At 45.1% G+C, this 20,604-nt stretch overlaps 1 protein-coding gene across 1 annotated transcript in view; it reads right to left on the reverse strand.

Moving 5' to 3' along the window:
- grin1b (glutamate receptor, ionotropic, N-methyl D-aspartate 1b) overlaps positions 1 to 20,604 on the reverse strand; it is a 100,465-nt gene that overhangs the window by 73,393 nt on the left and 6,468 nt on the right. The window contains exons 2-5 of the mRNA XM_047381723.1: positions 15,370 to 15,459; positions 14,210 to 14,466; positions 7,132 to 7,266; positions 3,469 to 3,645 (exon numbers count right to left, since the gene is read on the reverse strand). Coding sequence (XP_047237679.1) covers positions 3,469 to 3,645; positions 7,132 to 7,266; positions 14,210 to 14,466; position 15,370 — 570 coding nt within the window. The 5' untranslated portion in view covers positions 15,371 to 15,459. The remainder of the gene's footprint in view (positions 1 to 3,468; positions 3,646 to 7,131; positions 7,267 to 14,209; positions 14,467 to 15,369; positions 15,460 to 20,604) is intronic.

A 20,604-nucleotide genomic window follows, 5' to 3' on the forward strand; every position in this document is an offset into this window, starting at 1 on the left:
TTCTTTTCATCTCCACATAGCGACCTGTCATCACGGTGCTGCTGCAGATCTCAGCTGCCTTTGGATCATATATGGAAACTGATAATGAACGCAGTTATTTGCAGTTTTAGTGAGATACTAACATTACAGGTGTTATAGAAACATATTAGTATCGATTCTTCCCAGAGTTTGACAACTTTGCGCTGAAACGTCCAGTATTGCACATTTATTGTATATAACTGAACAGGGGTGTTTTCTGCGCTTCTCATTTCTTTGCGCATGTATTTATATCACGCTGCGCGTGTTTTTGCGGATGCTGTCAGGTTTCAAGAGGCACAAACATTTTGTTTGCTACTGCTTGTCAGGCAGCTGCAGAGAAGCTGTTGGGTATTAAAAGGGGAAGTCATTCATTAGTCTGAACTCAGCAGGTCGTTGACCTCTTCCTGTCGTACTTGTCACCACACAAAGCAGATGTGAAGGACAGTCGGTTGGACTGCTGCATCAACAGCAGCTGAGGTGTGTTTGCACAGCTCTGTTCTCCGTCAGAGAGGAGGTGATGAGAAACCAGGCAATAGATGGAGCTGAAGAACTGAAACCATGCCATGAATCGACAGACAGGAAGAGAAAGAGCAAAGGAGGAGAGGAGGACATCAGCTCAACTCGACAAAGGTAAAAACTAAGAAACCTAAAAAGCACTCAAGCTTCCACAAAGACTCTAAATATTTCAGCGGCATGTGATTCTAAACTAGCTGATCTGTACTGTATCTGGACCCGCTGGTTCCTGTAAAAACCACCAAGTCCACCGTCAACACTGTGAATCCTAGCGTTAAGGTCTCCTGGTACAGAGTTGAGGACAACTGGGACAGACCAAAGGCTCCAGCCTCAAGACAAGCTGGTGTTTATTTGGGACCAGTGTGTTTGAGTACAGACAAAAAGCCCTGAAGTGTCCTTCTATAAGCCCTGAATGAAGCTGACAAGAAAAGAGTCACAGCCAGTGTGTCCTATCGAGACTGATGACAGGAACACCAACTAGGTTGATTAGAGAACTTAACACCAAGAGGTGAGACACCTGGATCATGTCCACACCATGACAGTAAAATACACCTTTGAAATTAATAGAAAAATATTCAAATTTATTGAAGAGACCATCTAAATGTTCCTGGTTCTGGAAGAACCCAGACACCCACCAGAAAGCTGAAACCACTGGAATTATTACTCTTCAGCAGCAGGAAGTAAAGACACCTCATCAGACCTGAATTATCATCATAACCAACAAGTCAATAACCAAAGGTCCTCAAGATAAACTACAGGAAGTCTTAGTTTAGACCAGTGGTTTCAGTAAACACCAGTACGTCCAGGAGCAAATGTCTTCAGGTTCAGGACAAACGCTGCAAGGTTCAGAGCCTAAACCAGTGCCTCCCAGTCAGTCTCAGCAGGACCTTCAATAAATACATTAGATTAAGACTTAACACCAAGACATCCTGAGACAAGACCTGCTGGCCATATAGGTTCTGTTCAAGACCAGCATCAAAAACAAAACCATCCTGTCCAATAGAAAAGGCTGCTTTTCTTCTGGTCAGAACCAACAGGTTTAAAGGCAAGGATCAATAACCCTGGAATCAGGACCAACAGTGACATAATTACCAAGAGTCATTTCAAAGGAAGGACCAGTTGGTTCCAGTGAAGCCAACAAGTTAGGTCCAGAATAAAGTTCATCAGGTCCAGAGTCATGATCAACAGGTTCAGAGAAACATTCAGAGATATATAGTCTAAACCAGTAAGTCCAGGATGAGGGTCAGCAGAACCGGTTTGAGACCAACTTCAACATTTTGTTTTATTTTATGAAAACGTCAAAACTGAAAATCATATTTTAGAACCTAAACGTTTACAGAAAAAATGTTTATAAGATAAATAAAAACTGCACCCACACAATAATTTATCATGTAACCTTTCTCCTGGTTTGGATGTCAGATAGGACCAAACCTTCAGAACCCAGGTAAACGTGCAGCTGGAAGGTTTGTGTCGACACATATAAGCACCATACCAAAGAAGATCAACCATCAGGACCAGGTTCCTGTCTGACTCATTCCTTCTCTCAGACACAGAGAGACGGTCCTAGAGAAGATCAACAAAACATTAAACAGAAACAACACAGAAGCCATGGTGGAGACGCTAAGGGGAAGGGTCCAGCAGAAAGTCAAGAGGATGATGGAGGGATGAAGAAGCAATGAAGGACGGATGGGATGGACAAAGGAATGAAAGAGGAATAATGAAGGATAGATCTATGGATGATAGACGGGAATGAAGGGATGACAGAGAAACATTTCTTGATGAAGGAAGGATGAAGGCCTTACAGAGTCGCTGATTATCGGCCATGCAGTGAAAACTTCACACATCTGACTCAGGCTTAATGCACACACACACACACACACACACACTCATATACACACACGCGTGTTTCCATGGTGTGTGTAAACATGTGTATATTTGTATGGTCATTTATTCCCTACACGTACCTTCATGTGTGCATAAAGCCAGAAACATGCACTATAGAGCCAAAAGTATTGGGTCCCACCACCAGATCAGTGACGTCTGGTGGTCCAGTCACCACCACGACTGCAGGTGTGGAGAACCTTGACTGGCCTCCACAGAGTCCCGACCTCAACCTTCTTGATCACCTCTGGGATGAATCAGAGCGGAGGCTGCTGTTCTGGTTCTGATCTAACTGTGACCTCACTCCTAAACCTTGGAAGATGTTGACAGAATAGTTGAAATTGCCATTGCTGGCAATGTGGGTCCACCAACAAACTGGACCTTATAAGATGTCATCAAACTTCATGTACATGTAGGAGTAGACAAATACTTTTTGCAGATTTACTGGAAGGTTAACATGTGCACTCCATGGATGTACACGTGAAGGTACATGTGGAACCTAGCAGATGACTTTCATTGGTTTAAATTACTGTTGCCCCTCTAACCATCTCAACAGCTGATTGTAATGTTTACAACTACCACCAGGTGGTGTTAAGACACTGACTCCCATCAAGAAGACCACCTGTACTGTCAGGCTTTTTAACAAATCAGGCTGCAGAGATGATCTCGTTTTTAAGACGCTCTGACCTTGAGCTGACGCCCCACCACAATGTTCACTTACAAAAATGATACCAGCTGAACCAGTGAGTTCCAGCAGCAATCCTCCGCCCCCACTTCACAGCTACTCACCAATGCTCTACATACACACACATCAACATTCTTCACATTTAACTTTGCATGTGCATCCATATGGGTAATCTGCACATAAACACTGTCAGCAGGCATGCACGCATGGAGAATTCATTCAGAACATATCTGTGCCTTTCTCTGTGTACCTTCACATGTGGGAGAGGGCCGACATGTACTTTACATGTACCTGCACATGTGATGATGACAGTGCATGTGTGCAGATTTGTTCTCACTCTGGGTGTGGCGCTGGACAAACTGTGAGCTCACCTTGGTCTCACGCTCCTCCAGCAGTGTCTCCAGCTTCTTCTGGGCGGCTCGGCCCTCGTGGTCATCACTGACTATCAGGATGATGTGGTTCCACCTGAACTCCCTCATCAGGTCAAACCACACCTGGGCCTGGTGGGAGTATGGAGGCACCGTCCTCAGGAATGACAGGTGGATGCTCTGAAGGTGAGGAAGAGGGGGAAGTAAGGGGGAGTGATTGGGACATACGTGGCAGGAGAATTAACACATTTGTGTTCGTGTTTCTTATTTTAATGTTTTTATCAAACACTGGTTCACCTCTGAACCCCTTGCCATGAACTGGAGAGTAACTGGAGCATTGTTGCTGGCCTGATGTCACCATGAACAGTTTCATCAGTGTTGTAAACCTGAGGAAGACTCAGTGATTTCAGTGATTGTGTTAACAGATGTACAGATAACAATATTCTACACTTGCTCAACGTATTAAAGTGGTTTAATATTTACAATCTTATGTTGGGGACACCTTACCGCAGCAATGGACTGTAACTACACCTCCCAGCATTCATTGCAGCTCTGACATCACAGCAGAGGTGATATTCCCCCTGCAAGCTGAGCAGCCTTTGCTTTTTGCTGGCACTCGGCACAACAGAAGAACACCTTCCTGAAGGATTCAGTTACAACTTGTGGGACAAGTAAGTTCTTCCTTCCTCAGCAACCCTTCGAAGAAGAGCTTGGCAAAGATTGAAGCTTAGCTGTATGCGCAACCAGCAGAGTTTCATCTATTCCAGTCGAAGACCTGAATTATAGCTTTTCCAAGCCAGGTGCACAAAATCCAAAACAGGAAGTTCCAAAGAGACACAGAAAAGATTACGCTGCCTGTAGTGAACCACGGAGAGAATCTTTATCTTTCGGCTTTTCCTTTTCAGGGGTCACCACAACAAGTCATCACTCTCCATCTATCTTCTGCATCGTCTTCTCTCACACCCACTACCTATATGTCCTCTTTGACTCTATCAATAAATCTCCTTACTGGTCTTCCGCTAAGCGTCCTGCCTGATAAATCCAGCCTCAGCATCATTCTCCTGATGTACTTACTATCCCTCCACTTTACATGTTCCAACCGTCTCAGTCTGGCTTCTCTGGCTTCATCTCCAACACATCTAACATGAGCTGTGCCTCTGGTGTCCTCTTCCTGATCATACCCATCCTCGTCACTCTCAGAGAGAACCTCAACATCTTCTGCTCACGCGTCTGAGAGTCCAACCAAAGTCTCCAGTCGGTCTGTCGCCAGGCCGTCCCTTCGTCGCAGACAACGATGCCATCATCAAGCTTTAACTCCCAGGAGGGTATCCTAGAGGGTCGAGGTCAAGGACGACTATAAACCTGCTCATGTTACAGAGTTCTGCTACGTGGGGTGTCCAGGTGGACTAATCCCAGTCCACACCTAATCCACAATGGTTGCTTCTTCTGATCTTTGTTCTCTCTCATTTTCCTCATTCATCAACTCTTGAAAGTACTCCTTTTATCTTCCTATCACGCCTGTCAGTTCATCTCCATCTTGGTCTTTAATCACCCTGACCTGCTGAACATCCTTCCCATCTCCATCTCTCTCCCTCTCCAATCTGTATAAATCCTTCTCTCCCTCCTTACTGTCCTTACTTAGTTTGGCCTTAGCTATCTCCACCTTCACTTTATGCTGAGTCTCCCTGTTCTCCTGGAGACTCTTCAGTCCTCTCAGTGTCCCACTTCTTCTCAGCTGATCTCTTTCTCTGTATCCACTCCTGTCCTTTCTTATTCCACCACCAGGTGTCCTTACCAACTTTCCTTCCAGAAGACATCCCAAGTACTCTCCTACCTGTCTCCTTGATGGAATTAGCTGTAGTTTTCCAGTCCTCTGGAAGCACCTTCTGGTCACCCGGAGCCTGTGTGACCAGGCTCAGCTTTCACCACTTTGTCCTCTGTTCTACCTTTGTCCTCTTCATCTTCTTCACCATCAGATTCATTCTACACACCACCATCCTGTGCAGTCAAGCAACACTCTTACTTTTCACTACCTGCAGTGACCGAGTTCCTTCAGATTACATGTTCTACACAAGATGTAATCCACCTTTATGTTCCTAGCTCTGCTCCTGTAGGTCATCCTGTGTTCCAGCCTTTTCTAGAAGAAAGTGTTCACTACAGCCAATTCCATCATCTTTACAAAGTCTACCACCTTCTTCATACCAACCCTGCCCATCACGTCCTCATCACCTCTGTTCCCTGCTCCATCATGTCCATTGAGTTCTGCACCAATCACCATGCTCTCAGCTCTGGAGATATTCTGCATCACTTCGGCGAACTTGCTCCAGACCTTCTCCTTCTCCTCTAACTCCCATCCTACCTGTGGGGCATTACCACTAACAACCTTCATTTCTCTGACACTGTTCTCACCGCCAGAACCTTCCTGACAATCTCCTCCTTGAAGATAACTTCTACATCATGTCTCTTCTCCTCCACACCATGGTAGCACCCTGCTCCTGAGCTTCTAGCCTTGCTACCTTTCCACTTGGTCTCCTGAACATCTCACCTTCTTCCTCTCCATCATGTCAGCCAACTCTGGCTTCTCCTGTCATAGTCGCAATATTCAAAGTTCTTACTTTACTCTCAGTCCTAGACTCCTGCCTTTCCTCTTCTCTCTCTGTGTTTTCCTCCTCTTCTTCTTTGCTGACCAACAGTAGTCCGATTTCAACCGGTGCTCAGCAGCACCAATGGCAGTTGTTGTTAATCCCGACCTTGAGCAATTCGGTATGGAGATAACGTTCTTGACTCGCATGGGAGACGTGGCAACAGTTTTACGCTGGATACTCTTCATGACGCAAGGAGGATTATCCTATCAGTGGATAGAGGCTGGAGTCTGACATAAGATCCCCCCTGTGTCCCCTCTCTTATCCTTCAGTTGATTATCTACTGTTTTCCAAGTTTTCAGCTTTGGCATCCAACTCCACTGGACCCCGTCCCAATCCACAAGCCACAGCTGGGGGTTTCTGCAGGATGATGCATCTCTTTCCCATGTTGGAAACTTCCTGTTTCTTTAAGACAGCTTCTTTTATCAGTTTTTTGAGAATATTTATTATCTTATATTCAGACATCCCCTGAACTTCAGGGGACATGACATTGAGCCAATCTTAACTTATCCTAGTTTAGCCTCCATTGGTCCAGTTTGCCCTCCAGATATTTGAAGGACACTACACTTATTGCTGTTGCAGCCAGACGAGGAACTCCTTTAAAACGTAGTAGAAAAACAACTGAGGTCCAAAGAAAAACTCTGAAAGACCTCAAATTCTGGAGAGCAATTGACGAGGACCATTTAAAAGAAAACAGGAATGTTCTGATCACAGGTAGGAAACAGAAAGACAGGAGGGCTGCATCACAAGTTTTAAATAGGGATAGAATTACAAATATTTTCTGCTGCTACTGAAGTACAATATCTTATTTACAAGCAAAAAAAAATCCCACTTTTTACAAAACAAAGAAAATTTGGACTTTTTGGTGGTGAGGCAGAGTGGGGTAAAAAAACTTTAAATTTAGTTGGTAAGTTCTCCACAAAACAGAAACTAAATATTACAATAGAGGACCAAGAATAGAGCTCTGAGGAACACCAGGACACCTCAGACTGGTGGCAAACAGTGAGTCTGATGTTGAGCTAACCTTGTCAGAGTAGATGGACATGCGCGTGGTCAGCCCGACCACAGGGATCCGGTAGAAGCCGGCTGTGTAGGAGACCGGCGTCGGCGTCAGGTGGTCGTTGGACTGCGGTGGATGGCTGACCAGGATGGCATACACCTGCAGCAGAAGAAAAGATGATGCTATCTGATGACCCACATTATAAATGTTCTTTGGGCTGTGGCAGGATCTGCTGCAAAACCTAAGATCTGGCATCTCTGTGGATCAGGTGTCCCATGCACCCCTCACCTGGAAGAAGTAATGCATGCTAACTTCAGATCAGCTGAAGAAATAGAACAAAAACCCAAAGTGTTCATCTTGGCAAATAACGTCTTATTGATTTAACAAGAGAACCGAACATCAGACTCAGAACAACACCTTTGGGATCAAAATGTAAATGTTCAAATAAAACTGTATTGCTGCTGTGGGATGCCTTCAGGTGTTTTCAGTTGCAGTGATGAATTTTGCTATGTAAATTGAACAGAAAACTAATTAATTTTATAAGGTTTTAACACAATCAAGTTTCCCTTTGAATCATAATAAGTTATTCATCTCAGAATACCATGCTCCAAAAAAAATCCATTTTATTAAAAACTGTTCATCCACCCTCTATACACACTTGTCCTTGCAGGGTTGCTGGTGCCAATCCCCAGTGGTTAGAGGCAGGAGACACCCTGGACAGATCTCCAGTCCATCACAGTACAAACAACCATGTTCACATATTCATAGCTAAGGGCAGTTCAGACACCAACTTAAACCTAACAGTCATGTTTTTGGACTGTTGGAGGAAGCTGGAGTACCAGGAGAGAACCCACACATGCACGGGGAGAACATAAAAACTCCATCCAGAATGACCCCAGACCGGGATTTAAATCCAGGACCTTCTTACTGCAAGGCAACAGTGCTTTTAGAAAATAAAAACTTTTAAAGCTAGTAAAATCAAATTTAACTTATTGTGAGCAGGATATCCATCAGGATCCTGCTGATGAGGAATCCTGTGTGAGGAGAACCTTTCACATGAATTCAACCTAAAAGGTTGCTCACTGTGTTGAAACAGCAGCAGAACATGTAGCAGCATCTCTCCTCTGGTTCTTAGTTCTTCTCTAAACTGTCAGTGGATTCCAGCTAAATTGTGGCTGATTTTTTAAGAAGTGATGGAAGATTTATGGATCAGGATGTAGAAAACAAAGACCTGTAGCATGCTGGGAACAAACCGAATTTGTTGGATTAAAAACTGTGAGGTGAAACTGGCAGCGTCTGGATAATCCCTTCATCTCTCCACTGGGAGGACGGCAGGATTACATCTGTGCATAGATTGAGAGAGAATGTTAATCTGACATCAGTCTCTCTGTCCAACACGCCGCCGCCATGTTGGCCTCATTTCCTCCACAAAGAACAAACACATCATCTTTCTACTCCTGCTGGTGATACTCCTGCTCTCTGACCTCAGCCTGAAACAAACAGCAGCAGGTTTTCCAGGATACTCCTCTTCCTCTGATGCAGTTTGGACGAAGCAAAAGCTCTCTGACCTGTTTCTGTTTCTTAATGTTTCAGAGTCCAGAAGCAACAGCTCCGCTCCCTCAGGCTGTTTTAGCACCTTTATTTGTCTCTTTGTGTGGTTATATTTAGAACGGCTCTGATTTAAAGCCTCAAGCTGCTTCTCGTCTCTTTATTCACTGAGTGCTTTTTTTCATGTGACACGTTTTATTATTCCCAGCAGGATCAGTTCCTCTCCGATGCGCCGCTGACGGTCGCTCTCAGGTTTCAGAACAGGTGAAATATGAAGAAGCTGTTCATGTGGACTCATTCTGTCACTTCTGCTTCTGTTCTTCATGTTATTCTAATCATATTCATAAAAGATTTATGTTTCAGCAAACATCTCTGAGTCCCCTGAAGTCCTGGAACAAACTCAAACTGTGGCTGTGACAGAACTGTCAGGTACCAAGCGAACCATTTAAAACGTTTTCTTTAAAGGGAGCAAACAGCCTGAAGAACAGAAATAAGTCAAATAAGCACATTGTGTTTCTGTTAAAAATCATATAGCATATGTGAGCTTGATATTATAAAATCAACTGTAAGCAAAAAAATGTTTTCTCTCCCAGATTACTGACTAAAAATCATAAGAATAACATAAATAGCACAATAATAAATTAGGGATAAAATCCAGAGAAATGAAGTCAGAAAAACTAGACGTCATCAACAATCCACCGAGGTCCAGAGAACCTGGAACGGAGGGCAGAGTTCTAGACCTGCAAAGGTTCTGTCCTATAGTTCATAGCCATAGAAAACAAGACCAGATGACATTAGAACCAGAATCAGCGTCACTGGTCAAGACTGTGCGCACAAACAAGGAATTTGACTTTGGTTTCCAGCGTTCCCAGCAGACCATTTAGTATGAATATTTAAACTTTAAAGGTTAAAAATCCAGATAAAAGAAAAGTTGGTACACGTATGTGTATTTACAGCCATGTATTAATAAAGATGAGGACAAAGAAAGGCAGGTTGTGAAATATTCCTATTTGTTTCCAGCAGAGTATCTGACTACTCAGGCTTTGAGATGTTCATGGTGTCCATCAGAGAAACAGCCTGGGGGGAAAAACTGGGTCTGTGGCAGCTGGTTTCTGCTAATAGCACTCTGTAGCGCCACCTGAAGGTAAAAGTCTAAACAGGTTGTGTCCAGAATTTGCAGAGATGTTAGCTGCCCTTTTCCTCACCACAGACCTGAAAACGTATTGGATGGATGAAAGGGTTCGGGTTAGGATGGATGTCTGAGTTGATGGTGTTGAAGGCTGAGCTGAAGTCCACAGACAGGATGAAGTGTAGTCCCAAGTTAACAGCATCATCAGCTGACCTGTTTGTTTGGTAAGCAAACTGCAGGGAGTCCAGCTGGGGGCCTGTGATGTCCTTCAGGTGCTTCAACAGCCGAAGCTCAAAGGATTTCATGACCACAGGCGTCAGCACGATAGGCCTGTAGTCATTTAGTCCTGTGATGGTGGGTTTCTTGGGTTCTGGGATGATGGTGGAGCGTTTGAAGCAGGAGGGAACCTCACACAGCTCCAGTGACGAAGATGTGGACAAGTTGGTTGGCGCAGGCTTTCAGGCATGATGGGGAGACGTTATCAGGTCCTGAGGCCTTCCTTGTTTTCAGGCGTTGAAAAGAGCCTGTTCACATCTTCCTCCTAGATCCTAAGTGGAGGCAGGGGGTCTGAAGGTAGTGGGTGGTTGGTGTACAGCAAGAATTAGTGTCTGAATGGGATGTGGAGGAGTTGGGTTGAGGTATGAACTGCTCCTTTTCATACCTGCATTAGAACCCAGGTGAGGATTCTGCTCAGGGTTGGGGGAAGGTCTCCTGTAGGCAGTCAGGTTCTTAAAACCTTTCCAAACAGCAGAAGCGTCTCCATCTGCTTTGTTCTCCTAGGTCAGTTTGTTCCTGGCCTGCTTATACAGGTCCCCAACTACACTGCTGTGAGCCTCTTCCTTATCCCTGATGTATGATTCAATTCAGTTTATTTCTATAGCTCCAATTCACAACACATGTCGTCTCAAGGTTCTTCACAACAGTCAGGTTCATACATTCCAATTAATTGTAACCATTGAACAGTTCAGTCAGATTCAGTTATTTATTCAAATTGAATAAAAAGTTTTTCTATCTAAAGAAACCCAGCAGATTGCATCCAGTCAGTGACTTGCAGCATTCACTCCTCCTGGATGAGCATGTAGAGACAGTGGACAGTCACTGGCGTTGACTTTGCAGCAATCCCTCATACTGAGCATGCATGTAGCGACAGTGGAGAGGAAAAACTCCCTTTTAACAGGAAGAAACCTCCAGCAGAACCAGAACCAGGCTCAGTGTGAGCGGCCATCTGCCACGACCCACTGGAGGTTAGAGAGAACAGAGCAGAGACACAAAGAGAACAAAGAAGCACTGATCCAGGAGTACTTTCTATGGGAAGGAAAAGTAAATGTTAATGGATGTAGCTCCTTTAGTCGTTTCATCTAGAAAGAAAGAACAGATAAACTCTGAGCCAGTTTTCAAGGTTAGAGTCTGAAAGAGAGCACATAGAGTTAGTTACAGTAGAAGCTCAGTCAGTAGCCATGTCTAGGAGAGAGAAAGGGTTAAACACTGAAAGACAGGGCCATGTGGATCATCGGTAGAAGGTGAGCATTAAGTTGTTGCCAGCAGAAGCTCGGACGATGCCCCTCTCCAGAAAGGTGTCACAGGTAGACACAGAGTCAGGCCAGGTGTAGCTTCTAGGAAGAGAAAAGAGAGAACAAAGTTAAAAGCTGAAATAACAGCAAATGCAGAATTAGAGAGTAGTTTAAGAATGTAGCGAAGAGGGTGAAAGTGGTCATTATGTCCTCCAGCAGCCTAAGCCTATAGCAGCATAACTACAGAGATAGTTCAGGATAAACTAAGCCACTCTAACTATAAGCTTTATCAAAAAGGAAAGTTTTAAGCCTAGCCTTAAGAAACTGCTTAGTCAATCACTTAACCTGGATGGCATTAAATTGACCTCTGATAATAAAGTAAAAAACATTGGTGTTAACTTTGACTAGGACATGTCATTTAAATCCTATATTAAACAGGTTTCTATGATTTCCTTCTTTCACCTCCGGAACATTGCCAAAATTAGAAATATCCTGTCCAGGAGTGACGCTGAAAAACTAGTCCATGCATTTGTTACTTCAAGGCTGGACTATTGTAATTCTTTACTATCAGGATGTCCACAAAATGCAGTTAAAAGCCTTCAGCTGATTCAAAATGCTGCAGCAAGAGTTCTGATGAAAATTAAAAAGAGAGATCATATTTCTCCTATTTTAGCTTCCCTTCATTGGCTCCCTGTTAAATCCAGAATAGAATTTAAAATTCTCCTCCTCACATATAAAGCCCTTAATGATTTAGCTCCATCATACATCAGAGATCTGATTGGTCCATATGTTCCTAACAGAGCACTTTGTTCTCAGACTGCAGGTTTACTGGTGGTTCCTAGAGTCTCTAGAAGTAGAATGGGAGGCAGATCCTTTAGTTATCAGGCTCCTCTCCTGTGGAACCAGCTCCCAGTTTTAGTCCGTGAGGCAGACACCCTGTCTACTTTTAAGGCTAGGCTTAAAACTTTCCTTTTTGATAAAGCTCATAGTTAGAGTGGCTTAGGTTATCCTGAACTATCTCTGTAGTTATGCTGCTATAGGCTTAGGCTGCTGGAGGACATAATGACCACTTTCACCCTCTTCACTACATTCTCATACTACTCTCCAATTTTACATTATTTGCTGTTATTTCAGCTTTTAACTTTGTTCTCTCTTTTCTCTTCCTAGAAGCTACACCTGGCCTGACTCTGTGTCTACCTGTGACACCTTTCTGGAGAGGGGCATCGTCCGAGCTTCTGCTGGCAACAACTTAATGCTCACCTTCTACCGATGATCCACATGGCCCTGTCTTTTAGTGTTTAACCCTTTCTCTCTCCTAGACATGGCTACTGACTGAGCTTCTACTGTGACTAACTCTATGTTCTCTCTTTCAGACTCTAACCTTGAAAACTGGCTCAGAGTTTATCTGTTCTTTCTTTCTAGATGAAACGACTAAAGGAGCTACATCCATTAACATTTACTTTTCCTTCCCATAGAAAGTACTCCTGGATCAGTGCTTATTTGTTCTTTTTGTGTCTCTGCTCTGTTCTCTCAAACCTCCAGTCGGTCGTGGCAGATGGCCGCTCACACTGAGCCTGGTTCTGGTTCTGCTGGAGGTTTCTTCCTGTTAAAAGGGAGTTTTTCCTCTCCACTGTCGCTACATGCATGCTCAGTATGAGGGATTGCTGCAAAGTCAACACCAGTGACTGTCCACTGTCTCTACATGCTCATCCAGGAGGAGTGAATGCTGCAAGTCACTGACTGGATGCAATCTGCTGGGTTTCCTTAGATAGAAAAACTTTTTATCCAATTTGAATAAATAACTGAATCTGACTGAACTGTTCAATGTTCGTTCGTTCGTCGTCTTCCGCTTATCCGGGACCGGGTCATGGGGGCAGCAGACTCAGCAGAGACGCCCAGACGTCCCTCTCTCCAGACACCTCCTCCAGCTCCTCCAGGGGGAGCCCAAGGCGTTCCCAGGCCAGCCGAGAGACATAGTCCCTCCAGCGTGTCCTGGGCCGTCCCCTGGGCCTCCTCCCGGTGGGACGTGCCTGGAACACCTCCCGAGGAAGGCGTCCAGCAGGCATCCGGTATAGATGCCCGAGCCACCTCAACTGGCTCCTCTCAATGTGGAGGAGCAGCAGCTCTACTCCGAGCTCCTCCCGGATGGCCGAGCTCCTCACCCTATCTCTAAGGGAGTGCCCGGCCACCCTACGGAGGAAGCTCATTTCAGCCGCTTGTATCCGTGATTTCTTTCTTTCGGTCATGACCCAAAGTTCATGTCCATAGGTGAGGGTAGGAACGTAGACCGACCAGTAAATTGAGAGCTTTGCTTTTCGGCTCAGCTCTCTCTTCACCACAATGGACCGGCACAGCGCCCCCATTACTGTGGCAGCTGCACCGATCCGTCTGTCGATCTCCCGCTCCATTCTTCCCTCACTCAATGGTTACAATTAATTGGAATGTATGAACCTGACTGTTGTGAAGAACCTTGAGACGACATGTGTTGTGAATTGGCGCTATAGAAATAAACTGAATTGAATTCTGACTGACTGACTTAAATTGAGTTACGCAGACCAAACACCAACAAGCCATCAGAGACCCTGAGAAGGACTGAGATCTGCCTGAGATGGTACCTCCATTTAGAGCATCTAAAGCTGCTCGACAACAACCTTCAGTTTAGCAACAGAAACAAGTTGTGAACATGGTACAGAACTATAATAAAGATCTTCCTCAAAGCTTTTAAAACTCAAATTACAAAAGCTTAAAACATACTTAAAACATGAAATATAGCAGAAGATACTTATTTGTGCAGCCATGTCACCAGGTGTCTGGTTACCATGGTTATCTCACATCCTGATCTGTTGTCACTCAAACAATCCGAAACAAATTTCAAGACTGACTCACCGATTAGCGTCTGATCATGTGACCTCACCTGGTTGGAGATGAGGTCCTCACAGACGGACAGGGCCATCTGGATGGCGTTAGGCTTGTGCGTGACAGAGATGGCATTCATCTTGAACTTGTCCTTGCCGTACAGAGCGTTGGCCTGACTCACCGCCTCCTTGAACACCTGCTCGTAGCGTTTCTGACTCAGGACAGCGCCCACATTGACCAGCCGAGGTTCGCAGCCGCACAGCGCCACCGAGCAGCAGTGCAGAACGGCAAGCAGCAGCACGCTGCGCATCTCCACTAAGGATGAGGAGGCGGAAGATGAGTCATTAAAGGGAAACAACTGTCATAAACAGTCAAACAGGAACGAGGGGGTTCAGAGCCTCACATTAATAGAGCAGACTATGTGGGCAGGATGAGGCTTTGTGTTTATATAGCATTATTTCACATTTAAAAGGTGGAGCTTTATGTATGGGTGGAGTCAATGTGGGCAGGACTTTATCTGTAGGTCTTTTACTTTATGGGTCAGCCTTTACTGTTCCAGGATGGGGCTTGTTTTGTTTGAGGCGGGGTTTTATGTTTAGGGGCGGGGCTTTATCTCTACAGGGCAGTACTGAGCTTTATTTTTAGGGGTTTGTGTTTCTAGGTTCAGACTTTAGGATTGTGAGACTTGGTGTCTGAGTGGTGATTTATGTTGAAACAGGGAAGAAAAATGAAAATAAGAATGTTTGGTAATATTAGAGAGGGGTTTCTGTGGAGTAGTGGTGAATTATTGACTCTGTTCTTGAGGACCTACAACCATGGAAGCATCTTCTGAGATATGTTGGGACCCACAGCCATGGATTTCAACATTAAACTACGGTACGGACTTTTCTGGAACTTTCAAAATAAATTGCATTAACCTTCTTCCGGCACAACTTAGAAATCGGGGGTAACAGCGGACTTCCCATGATGCCACTACCCGCATAAAACCCCCACCTCTCCAACAAGCCGACCTCTTCCATACCGGTTTTCATCGGGATAGGAGGGGGACAAAGCTCGCTGAAGTCTCTTTGCTGGCAAACAGACATAAACTCTTCAACTGGATCCAAGGATGTCATACGATCATCGATCATATGCAAAGATAAGTACGAATGAAATACTGTCTGTGTATCTGGTATTTTCATTCATGAACGGGGAAATTAAGGTGTAAGAATTGCTTACTTTCTCTCTGAGGCCTGTGAAGCAAACTGTCCCAGAGAAGTTCCCTACAGAGAAGCGGTCTCTACGAAGCCGAGCGGAGCGTCTCCCAGTCTGGAAGGAAGACAACAGAGACCTCATCACCATGGTAATGATAACGTGCAGCGTGGTTAGCGGACAGAACGGGCCATCTTTCATCCACAGCTGGAGGTTAGCTGGAAGCTAACCCTTTGTTCACAGAGCTCTCTTCAAACTTCATCGTCGCTTGGACAACGTTCCTCACCACAGTTCATGAGGTTAAGTGTTTGGGCAGAACAATAATAGAAAGATTTACATTGAAATGATCTAAACGTTTTTCATTTTATGAAGTTTGGTTTTGTTTGTGTTGAACTCAGCTATCTTGGTGCTAGCAGAATATCTGTAGCACACGTGTTCAGGTTGTGTTCTTTGTATGTTTTTAAGTTAAGACCGACTTTATTTAAAGGGTGATTTTAAACAGATGTTTGATCATAACGCGCCGTCTGCACTTATGCATTTTAACCCTTATATTAACCAATGTATTTTAAAGGTATGTGTTTGTTTCTGGTGCTAAGCTATTAGCTTCTTTTGTTAGCTCAACTGCTAACCGGTAAGAACACGTGCTGCTACTAAAGAGTATTTAACAGAAAGGTTGTTAGTTTTCAAGCTAGTGAATAATAGTCCCTGAACATCATTTCACTAAATCTGACAACTAAGTAAACACCATTAAGCCCCATTTCTCCAGAAAGATTTGGCTCTTTCCAAAATATTCCCTTAATAATATTTCTTCAAATATTATTTTAATAAATAAAGGCAGCTAATGAGACACCGTTGAGAATTAGTCATCCAGAAAGTTGGTTTTATTCAGCAGATCATTATTTAAAACATTATTTTATTAAAATAATATTTTATCTGATCTTGCATTGTGAATGGTTGTCTAAACGTTTGCTGATTATTTCCTAAGTTAGTTCCAAGACTAACTTAACTTCACTTCCAGATTCTTCAAGATAATCCTTGGTTCTCAAACATAAACATTGCATGGTAATGTTGCATCACTCTTTTTGGTCATAATTATCAATCATCTTTAATCAACTTGTTTATATTGTACATAGTCCATTAGTCTTCATTATTCTTTAATTCTGCTTGGTAGTTTAGTTGGATTGTTTTAGCAAAGTAAAGAGTTTGTTGATTGAAATATGTTTGACTTTGAGTTGACTTATTTTTGTTAATAAATTCTTATATTTTAAGAAATTGTGTGAATTTATTCCATATATGTGCAGAGTTTATGCTGTTCAATAATGTCAGAGCTCATCTCACACCTTTCTATTTTGTCCTAATACCATCACCTTACTGGGCTGGTATTCACAGGACAATCCTTAACAGACCCAAATATTATTTGATAAAATATTAATATTAAATAATATTCTCAGATTAATAATCACAACAGATATGTAAAACACGTTGAAATGTTTTAAAGCTAAGGTTGGCACCAGAAGAGCCTTCATCTCAGCCCCTGCTGGGACCTCTATTGCTTGATTCGCTGTCCAGATGTGTTCAATAAACCTGAACCAGTACCTCTGACCAGGCTAAATGATGCAGTTGGCCACATTGAGCCATCGGGTTCTCCCCATCATCCTGTCCTGCCTCACCTTTCCCCAGCATGGGGCAGGTGATCCTCTCCACTGTTAGCAGCCTGTTGTCTGGTATTGTCCCTGTAGGTTTCCAGCATGCTGAGGTGCAGCCTCTGCTTAAGAAATGGGGCCTGGACCAAACTTGGCAGATTTTAGGCCCATCTACAAGCTGCCTTTTATTTCTAAAATCTCAGAGAAAGTGGTCCTTTCTCAGGGTCAGATCTTTTTAGATAACCATAACATCTTGGAGGTTTTCAGTCTGGTTTTGAAACTCATCACAGCACAGAATCTGCTGCAGTAAGAATTTAATGACATCCTCATAGCAAATGATTCTGGTGAACATGTTCTTGTTCTGAATCCTCCTCTGCTCCTCTATCTCATGGGGTTCCACAGGACACAGTATTAAGTCCCCTGCTCTTTTTTCTTTATCTGCTTCCTCTGGGTTCAATACTCAGGAATCATGGGATCTTCTTTCATTGATATGCTGACGACAGTCAGATACATATGCTACTAAATAAAGAAGCCCACTGTTGTGTTTTGAACACATCAGAATCAGAATCAGAATCAGAAAAGCTTTATTGCCAAGTACGTTTTTGGACATACAAGGAATTTGTTTTGGCGTAGTCGGTGCAATACAGTACAAATTAAACAGTGCAAACATATCTACAATATAATATAAATATAAGTGCACAGTTTTAAGTGAGTGAGAGTAAATATAGAGCAGTATAAGATGCAAGAGCAATACAACAGTGCAGGTGATCATTGTGCAAGTAAAGCAGTGCAAGTAAGCAGGAGTCCAAGCTGAGCGTTAATGTAACGCATAGAGTTACAGGTTACAGGTGTCCTGTCAGCAAAAAAAGGGGGGGTGTGGGGGAAAGGGGGAATGTCAGGGTGGTTTCCGGGCTTTGTTAACCAGGCTGGTGGCAGATGGGAAAAAACTGTTCTTGTGGCGTGAGGTTTTGGTCCGGATGGACCGCAGCCTCCTGCCAGAGGGGAGAGTCTCAAAGAGTCTGTGACCGGGGTGGGAGGGATCAGCCAGAATCTTCCCTGCCCGCTTCAGGGTCCTGGAGGTGTACAGTTCCTGGAGCGACAGTAGACTGCAGCCAATCACCTTCTCAGCAGACCGAATGACACGCTGCAGCCTGCCCTTATCCTTGGCTGTAGCAGCGGCGTACCAGATGGTGATGGAGGAGGTGAGGATGGACTCAATGATGGCTGTGTAGAAGTGCACCATCATAGTCTTTGGCAGGTTGAATTTCTTCAGCTGCCGCAGGAAGAACATCCTCTGCTGGCTTTCTTGATGAGGGAGCTGATGTTTGGCTCCCACTTGAGATCCTGGGAGATGATGGTTCCCAGGAAGCGGAAAGATTCCACAGTGTCAATTGTGGAGTCACAGAGGGTGATGGGGGCAGGTGGGGCTGGGTTCTGCCTGAAGTTCACAACCATCTCCACTGTCTTTAGAGCGTTGAGCTCAAGGCTGTTCTGGCTGCACCAGTCCAACAGATGGTCCACTTCCCATCTGTACGCGGACTCGTCACCATCAGAGATGAGTCCGATCAGGGTGGTGTCGTCCGCAAACTTCAGAAGCTTGACAGACTGGTGACTGGAGGTGCAGCTGTTGGTGTACAGGGAGAAGAGCAGAGGAGAGAGAACACAGCCTTGGGGGGAACCGGTGCTGATGGTCAGGGAGTCAGAGACGTGCTTCCCCAGCCTCACGCGCTGCTTCCTGTCAGACAGGAAGTCAGTGATCCACCTGCAGGTGGAGTCGGGCACGCTCAGCTGGGAGAGCTTCTCCTGGAGCAGAGCTGGGACGATGGTGTTGAAGGCAGAGCTGAAATCCACAAACAGGATCCTGGCGTAGGTTCCTGTGGAGTCCAGGTGCCGGAGGATGAAGTGAAGGGCTAGGTTGACTGCATCATCTACAGACCTGTTGGCTCTGTAGGCAAACTGCAGGGGGTCCAGGAGGGGGTCGGTGATGTCTTTTAGGTGTGAGAGCACAAGGCGCTCAAAGGACTTCATCACCACAGAGGTCAGGGCGACGGGTCTGAAGTCATTAAGCCCTGTGGTCCTTGGCTTCTTGGGAACAGGGACGATGGTGGAGGACTTGAAGCAGGCTGGCACATGACATGTCTCCAGTGAGGTGTTAAAAATGTCTGTGAAGACTGGAGACAGCTGATCAGCGCAGTGCTTCAGGCTGGCTGGTGAGACAGAATCCGGACCAGCAGCTTTCCGGGGGTTCTGTCTCCTGAAGAGTTTGTTGACGTCCCTCTCCTGGATGGAAAGAGCCGTCCTCGGCATGGGTAGGGGGCTGGTGGGGGTTGGAGGTGCCAAGGCCCCTCTTGAGGTTGGGGAGGTGGGGGTGGTGGATTGTGGCTGCAGCTGTTGGGGGGCGTCGTGGGAGATGGTTGCAGGACTGTCCCTTTGTCTTTCAAAGCGGCAGTAGAACTCGTTCAGGTCGTTGGCGAGGCGTCGGTCGTTGATGGAGTGGGGGGCTTTCGGCTTGTAGTTGGTGATTTGCTTGAGCCCTTTCCAGACAGACGCAGAGTCGTTGGCTGAGAACTGGATTTGGAGCTTCTCAGAGTACAGTCGTTTGGCCTCTTTCACTGCCTTGCCAAACTTGTACTTTGCCTCTCTGTATATGTCTTTGTCCCCACTCCTGAAGGCCTCTTCCTTATCCAGTCTTAACCTTCTGAGTTTAGCTGTGAACCAGGGTTTGTCGTTGTTGTAACTCACCCTGGTGCATGATGGTACACAGCTGTCCTCACAGAAGCTGATGTAGGAAGTCACAGCCTCTGTGTACTCGTCCAGACTGTTGGTAGAAGTCCTGAACACATCCCAGTCTGTACAGCCTAAACACGCCTGGAGATTCTCCACAGCCTCACTGCTCCACTTCCTTGTCGTCCTCACAACAGGTTTGCAGAGCTTTAGTTTCTGCCTGTATGCAGGAATCAGGTGGACCATGATGTGGTCGGATTGGCCCAGTGCAGCACGTGGGATGGCGTGATAAGCGTCTCTGATGGTGGTGTAACAGTGATCCAGAATGTTGTCCTCTCTGGTCGGACATTTTATAAACTGTCTGTATTTGGGAAGTTCGTGGGTCAGATTACCTTTGTTAAAGTCACCAGCGACGATTACTAAGGAGTCCGGGTTGGTCCGCTCCACACTCAGTATCTGGTCGGCGAGCATGCGCTGTGCGACCTGCACGTTAGCTTGTGGCGGGATGTAAACACCGACCAGGATGAACGAAGCGAACTCACGGGGGGAATAGAAAGGTTTACAGTTTATGATGAAGGCTTCCAGGTCTGGAGAACAGTGCTGCTGAATCACTGTCACGTCGTTGCACCAACCACTGTTGAGGTAAAAACAGATTCCTCCACCTTTCGCTTTGCCGGAGAGTTCCGTGTCTCTGTCCGCTCTGTAGAGCTGGAATCCTGCCAGCTGCAGCGCAGAGTCCGGTATTAATCCACACAGCCACGTCTCCGTGAAGCACAAAACTGCCGATGAATAAAAGTCCCTGTTTTTCCCCAACAGCAGTTGTAGTTCCTCCATTTTGTTGGGAAGTGAGCGCATCAAAGCCTGCATGGCCTTAAACTTCCTAAATTGTAAAACC

Source organism: Girardinichthys multiradiatus, chromosome 12, assembly GCF_021462225.1.
Source record: "Girardinichthys multiradiatus isolate DD_20200921_A chromosome 12, DD_fGirMul_XY1, whole genome shotgun sequence".
Classification (NCBI taxonomy): Eukaryota; Metazoa; Chordata; class Actinopteri; order Cyprinodontiformes; family Goodeidae; genus Girardinichthys; species Girardinichthys multiradiatus.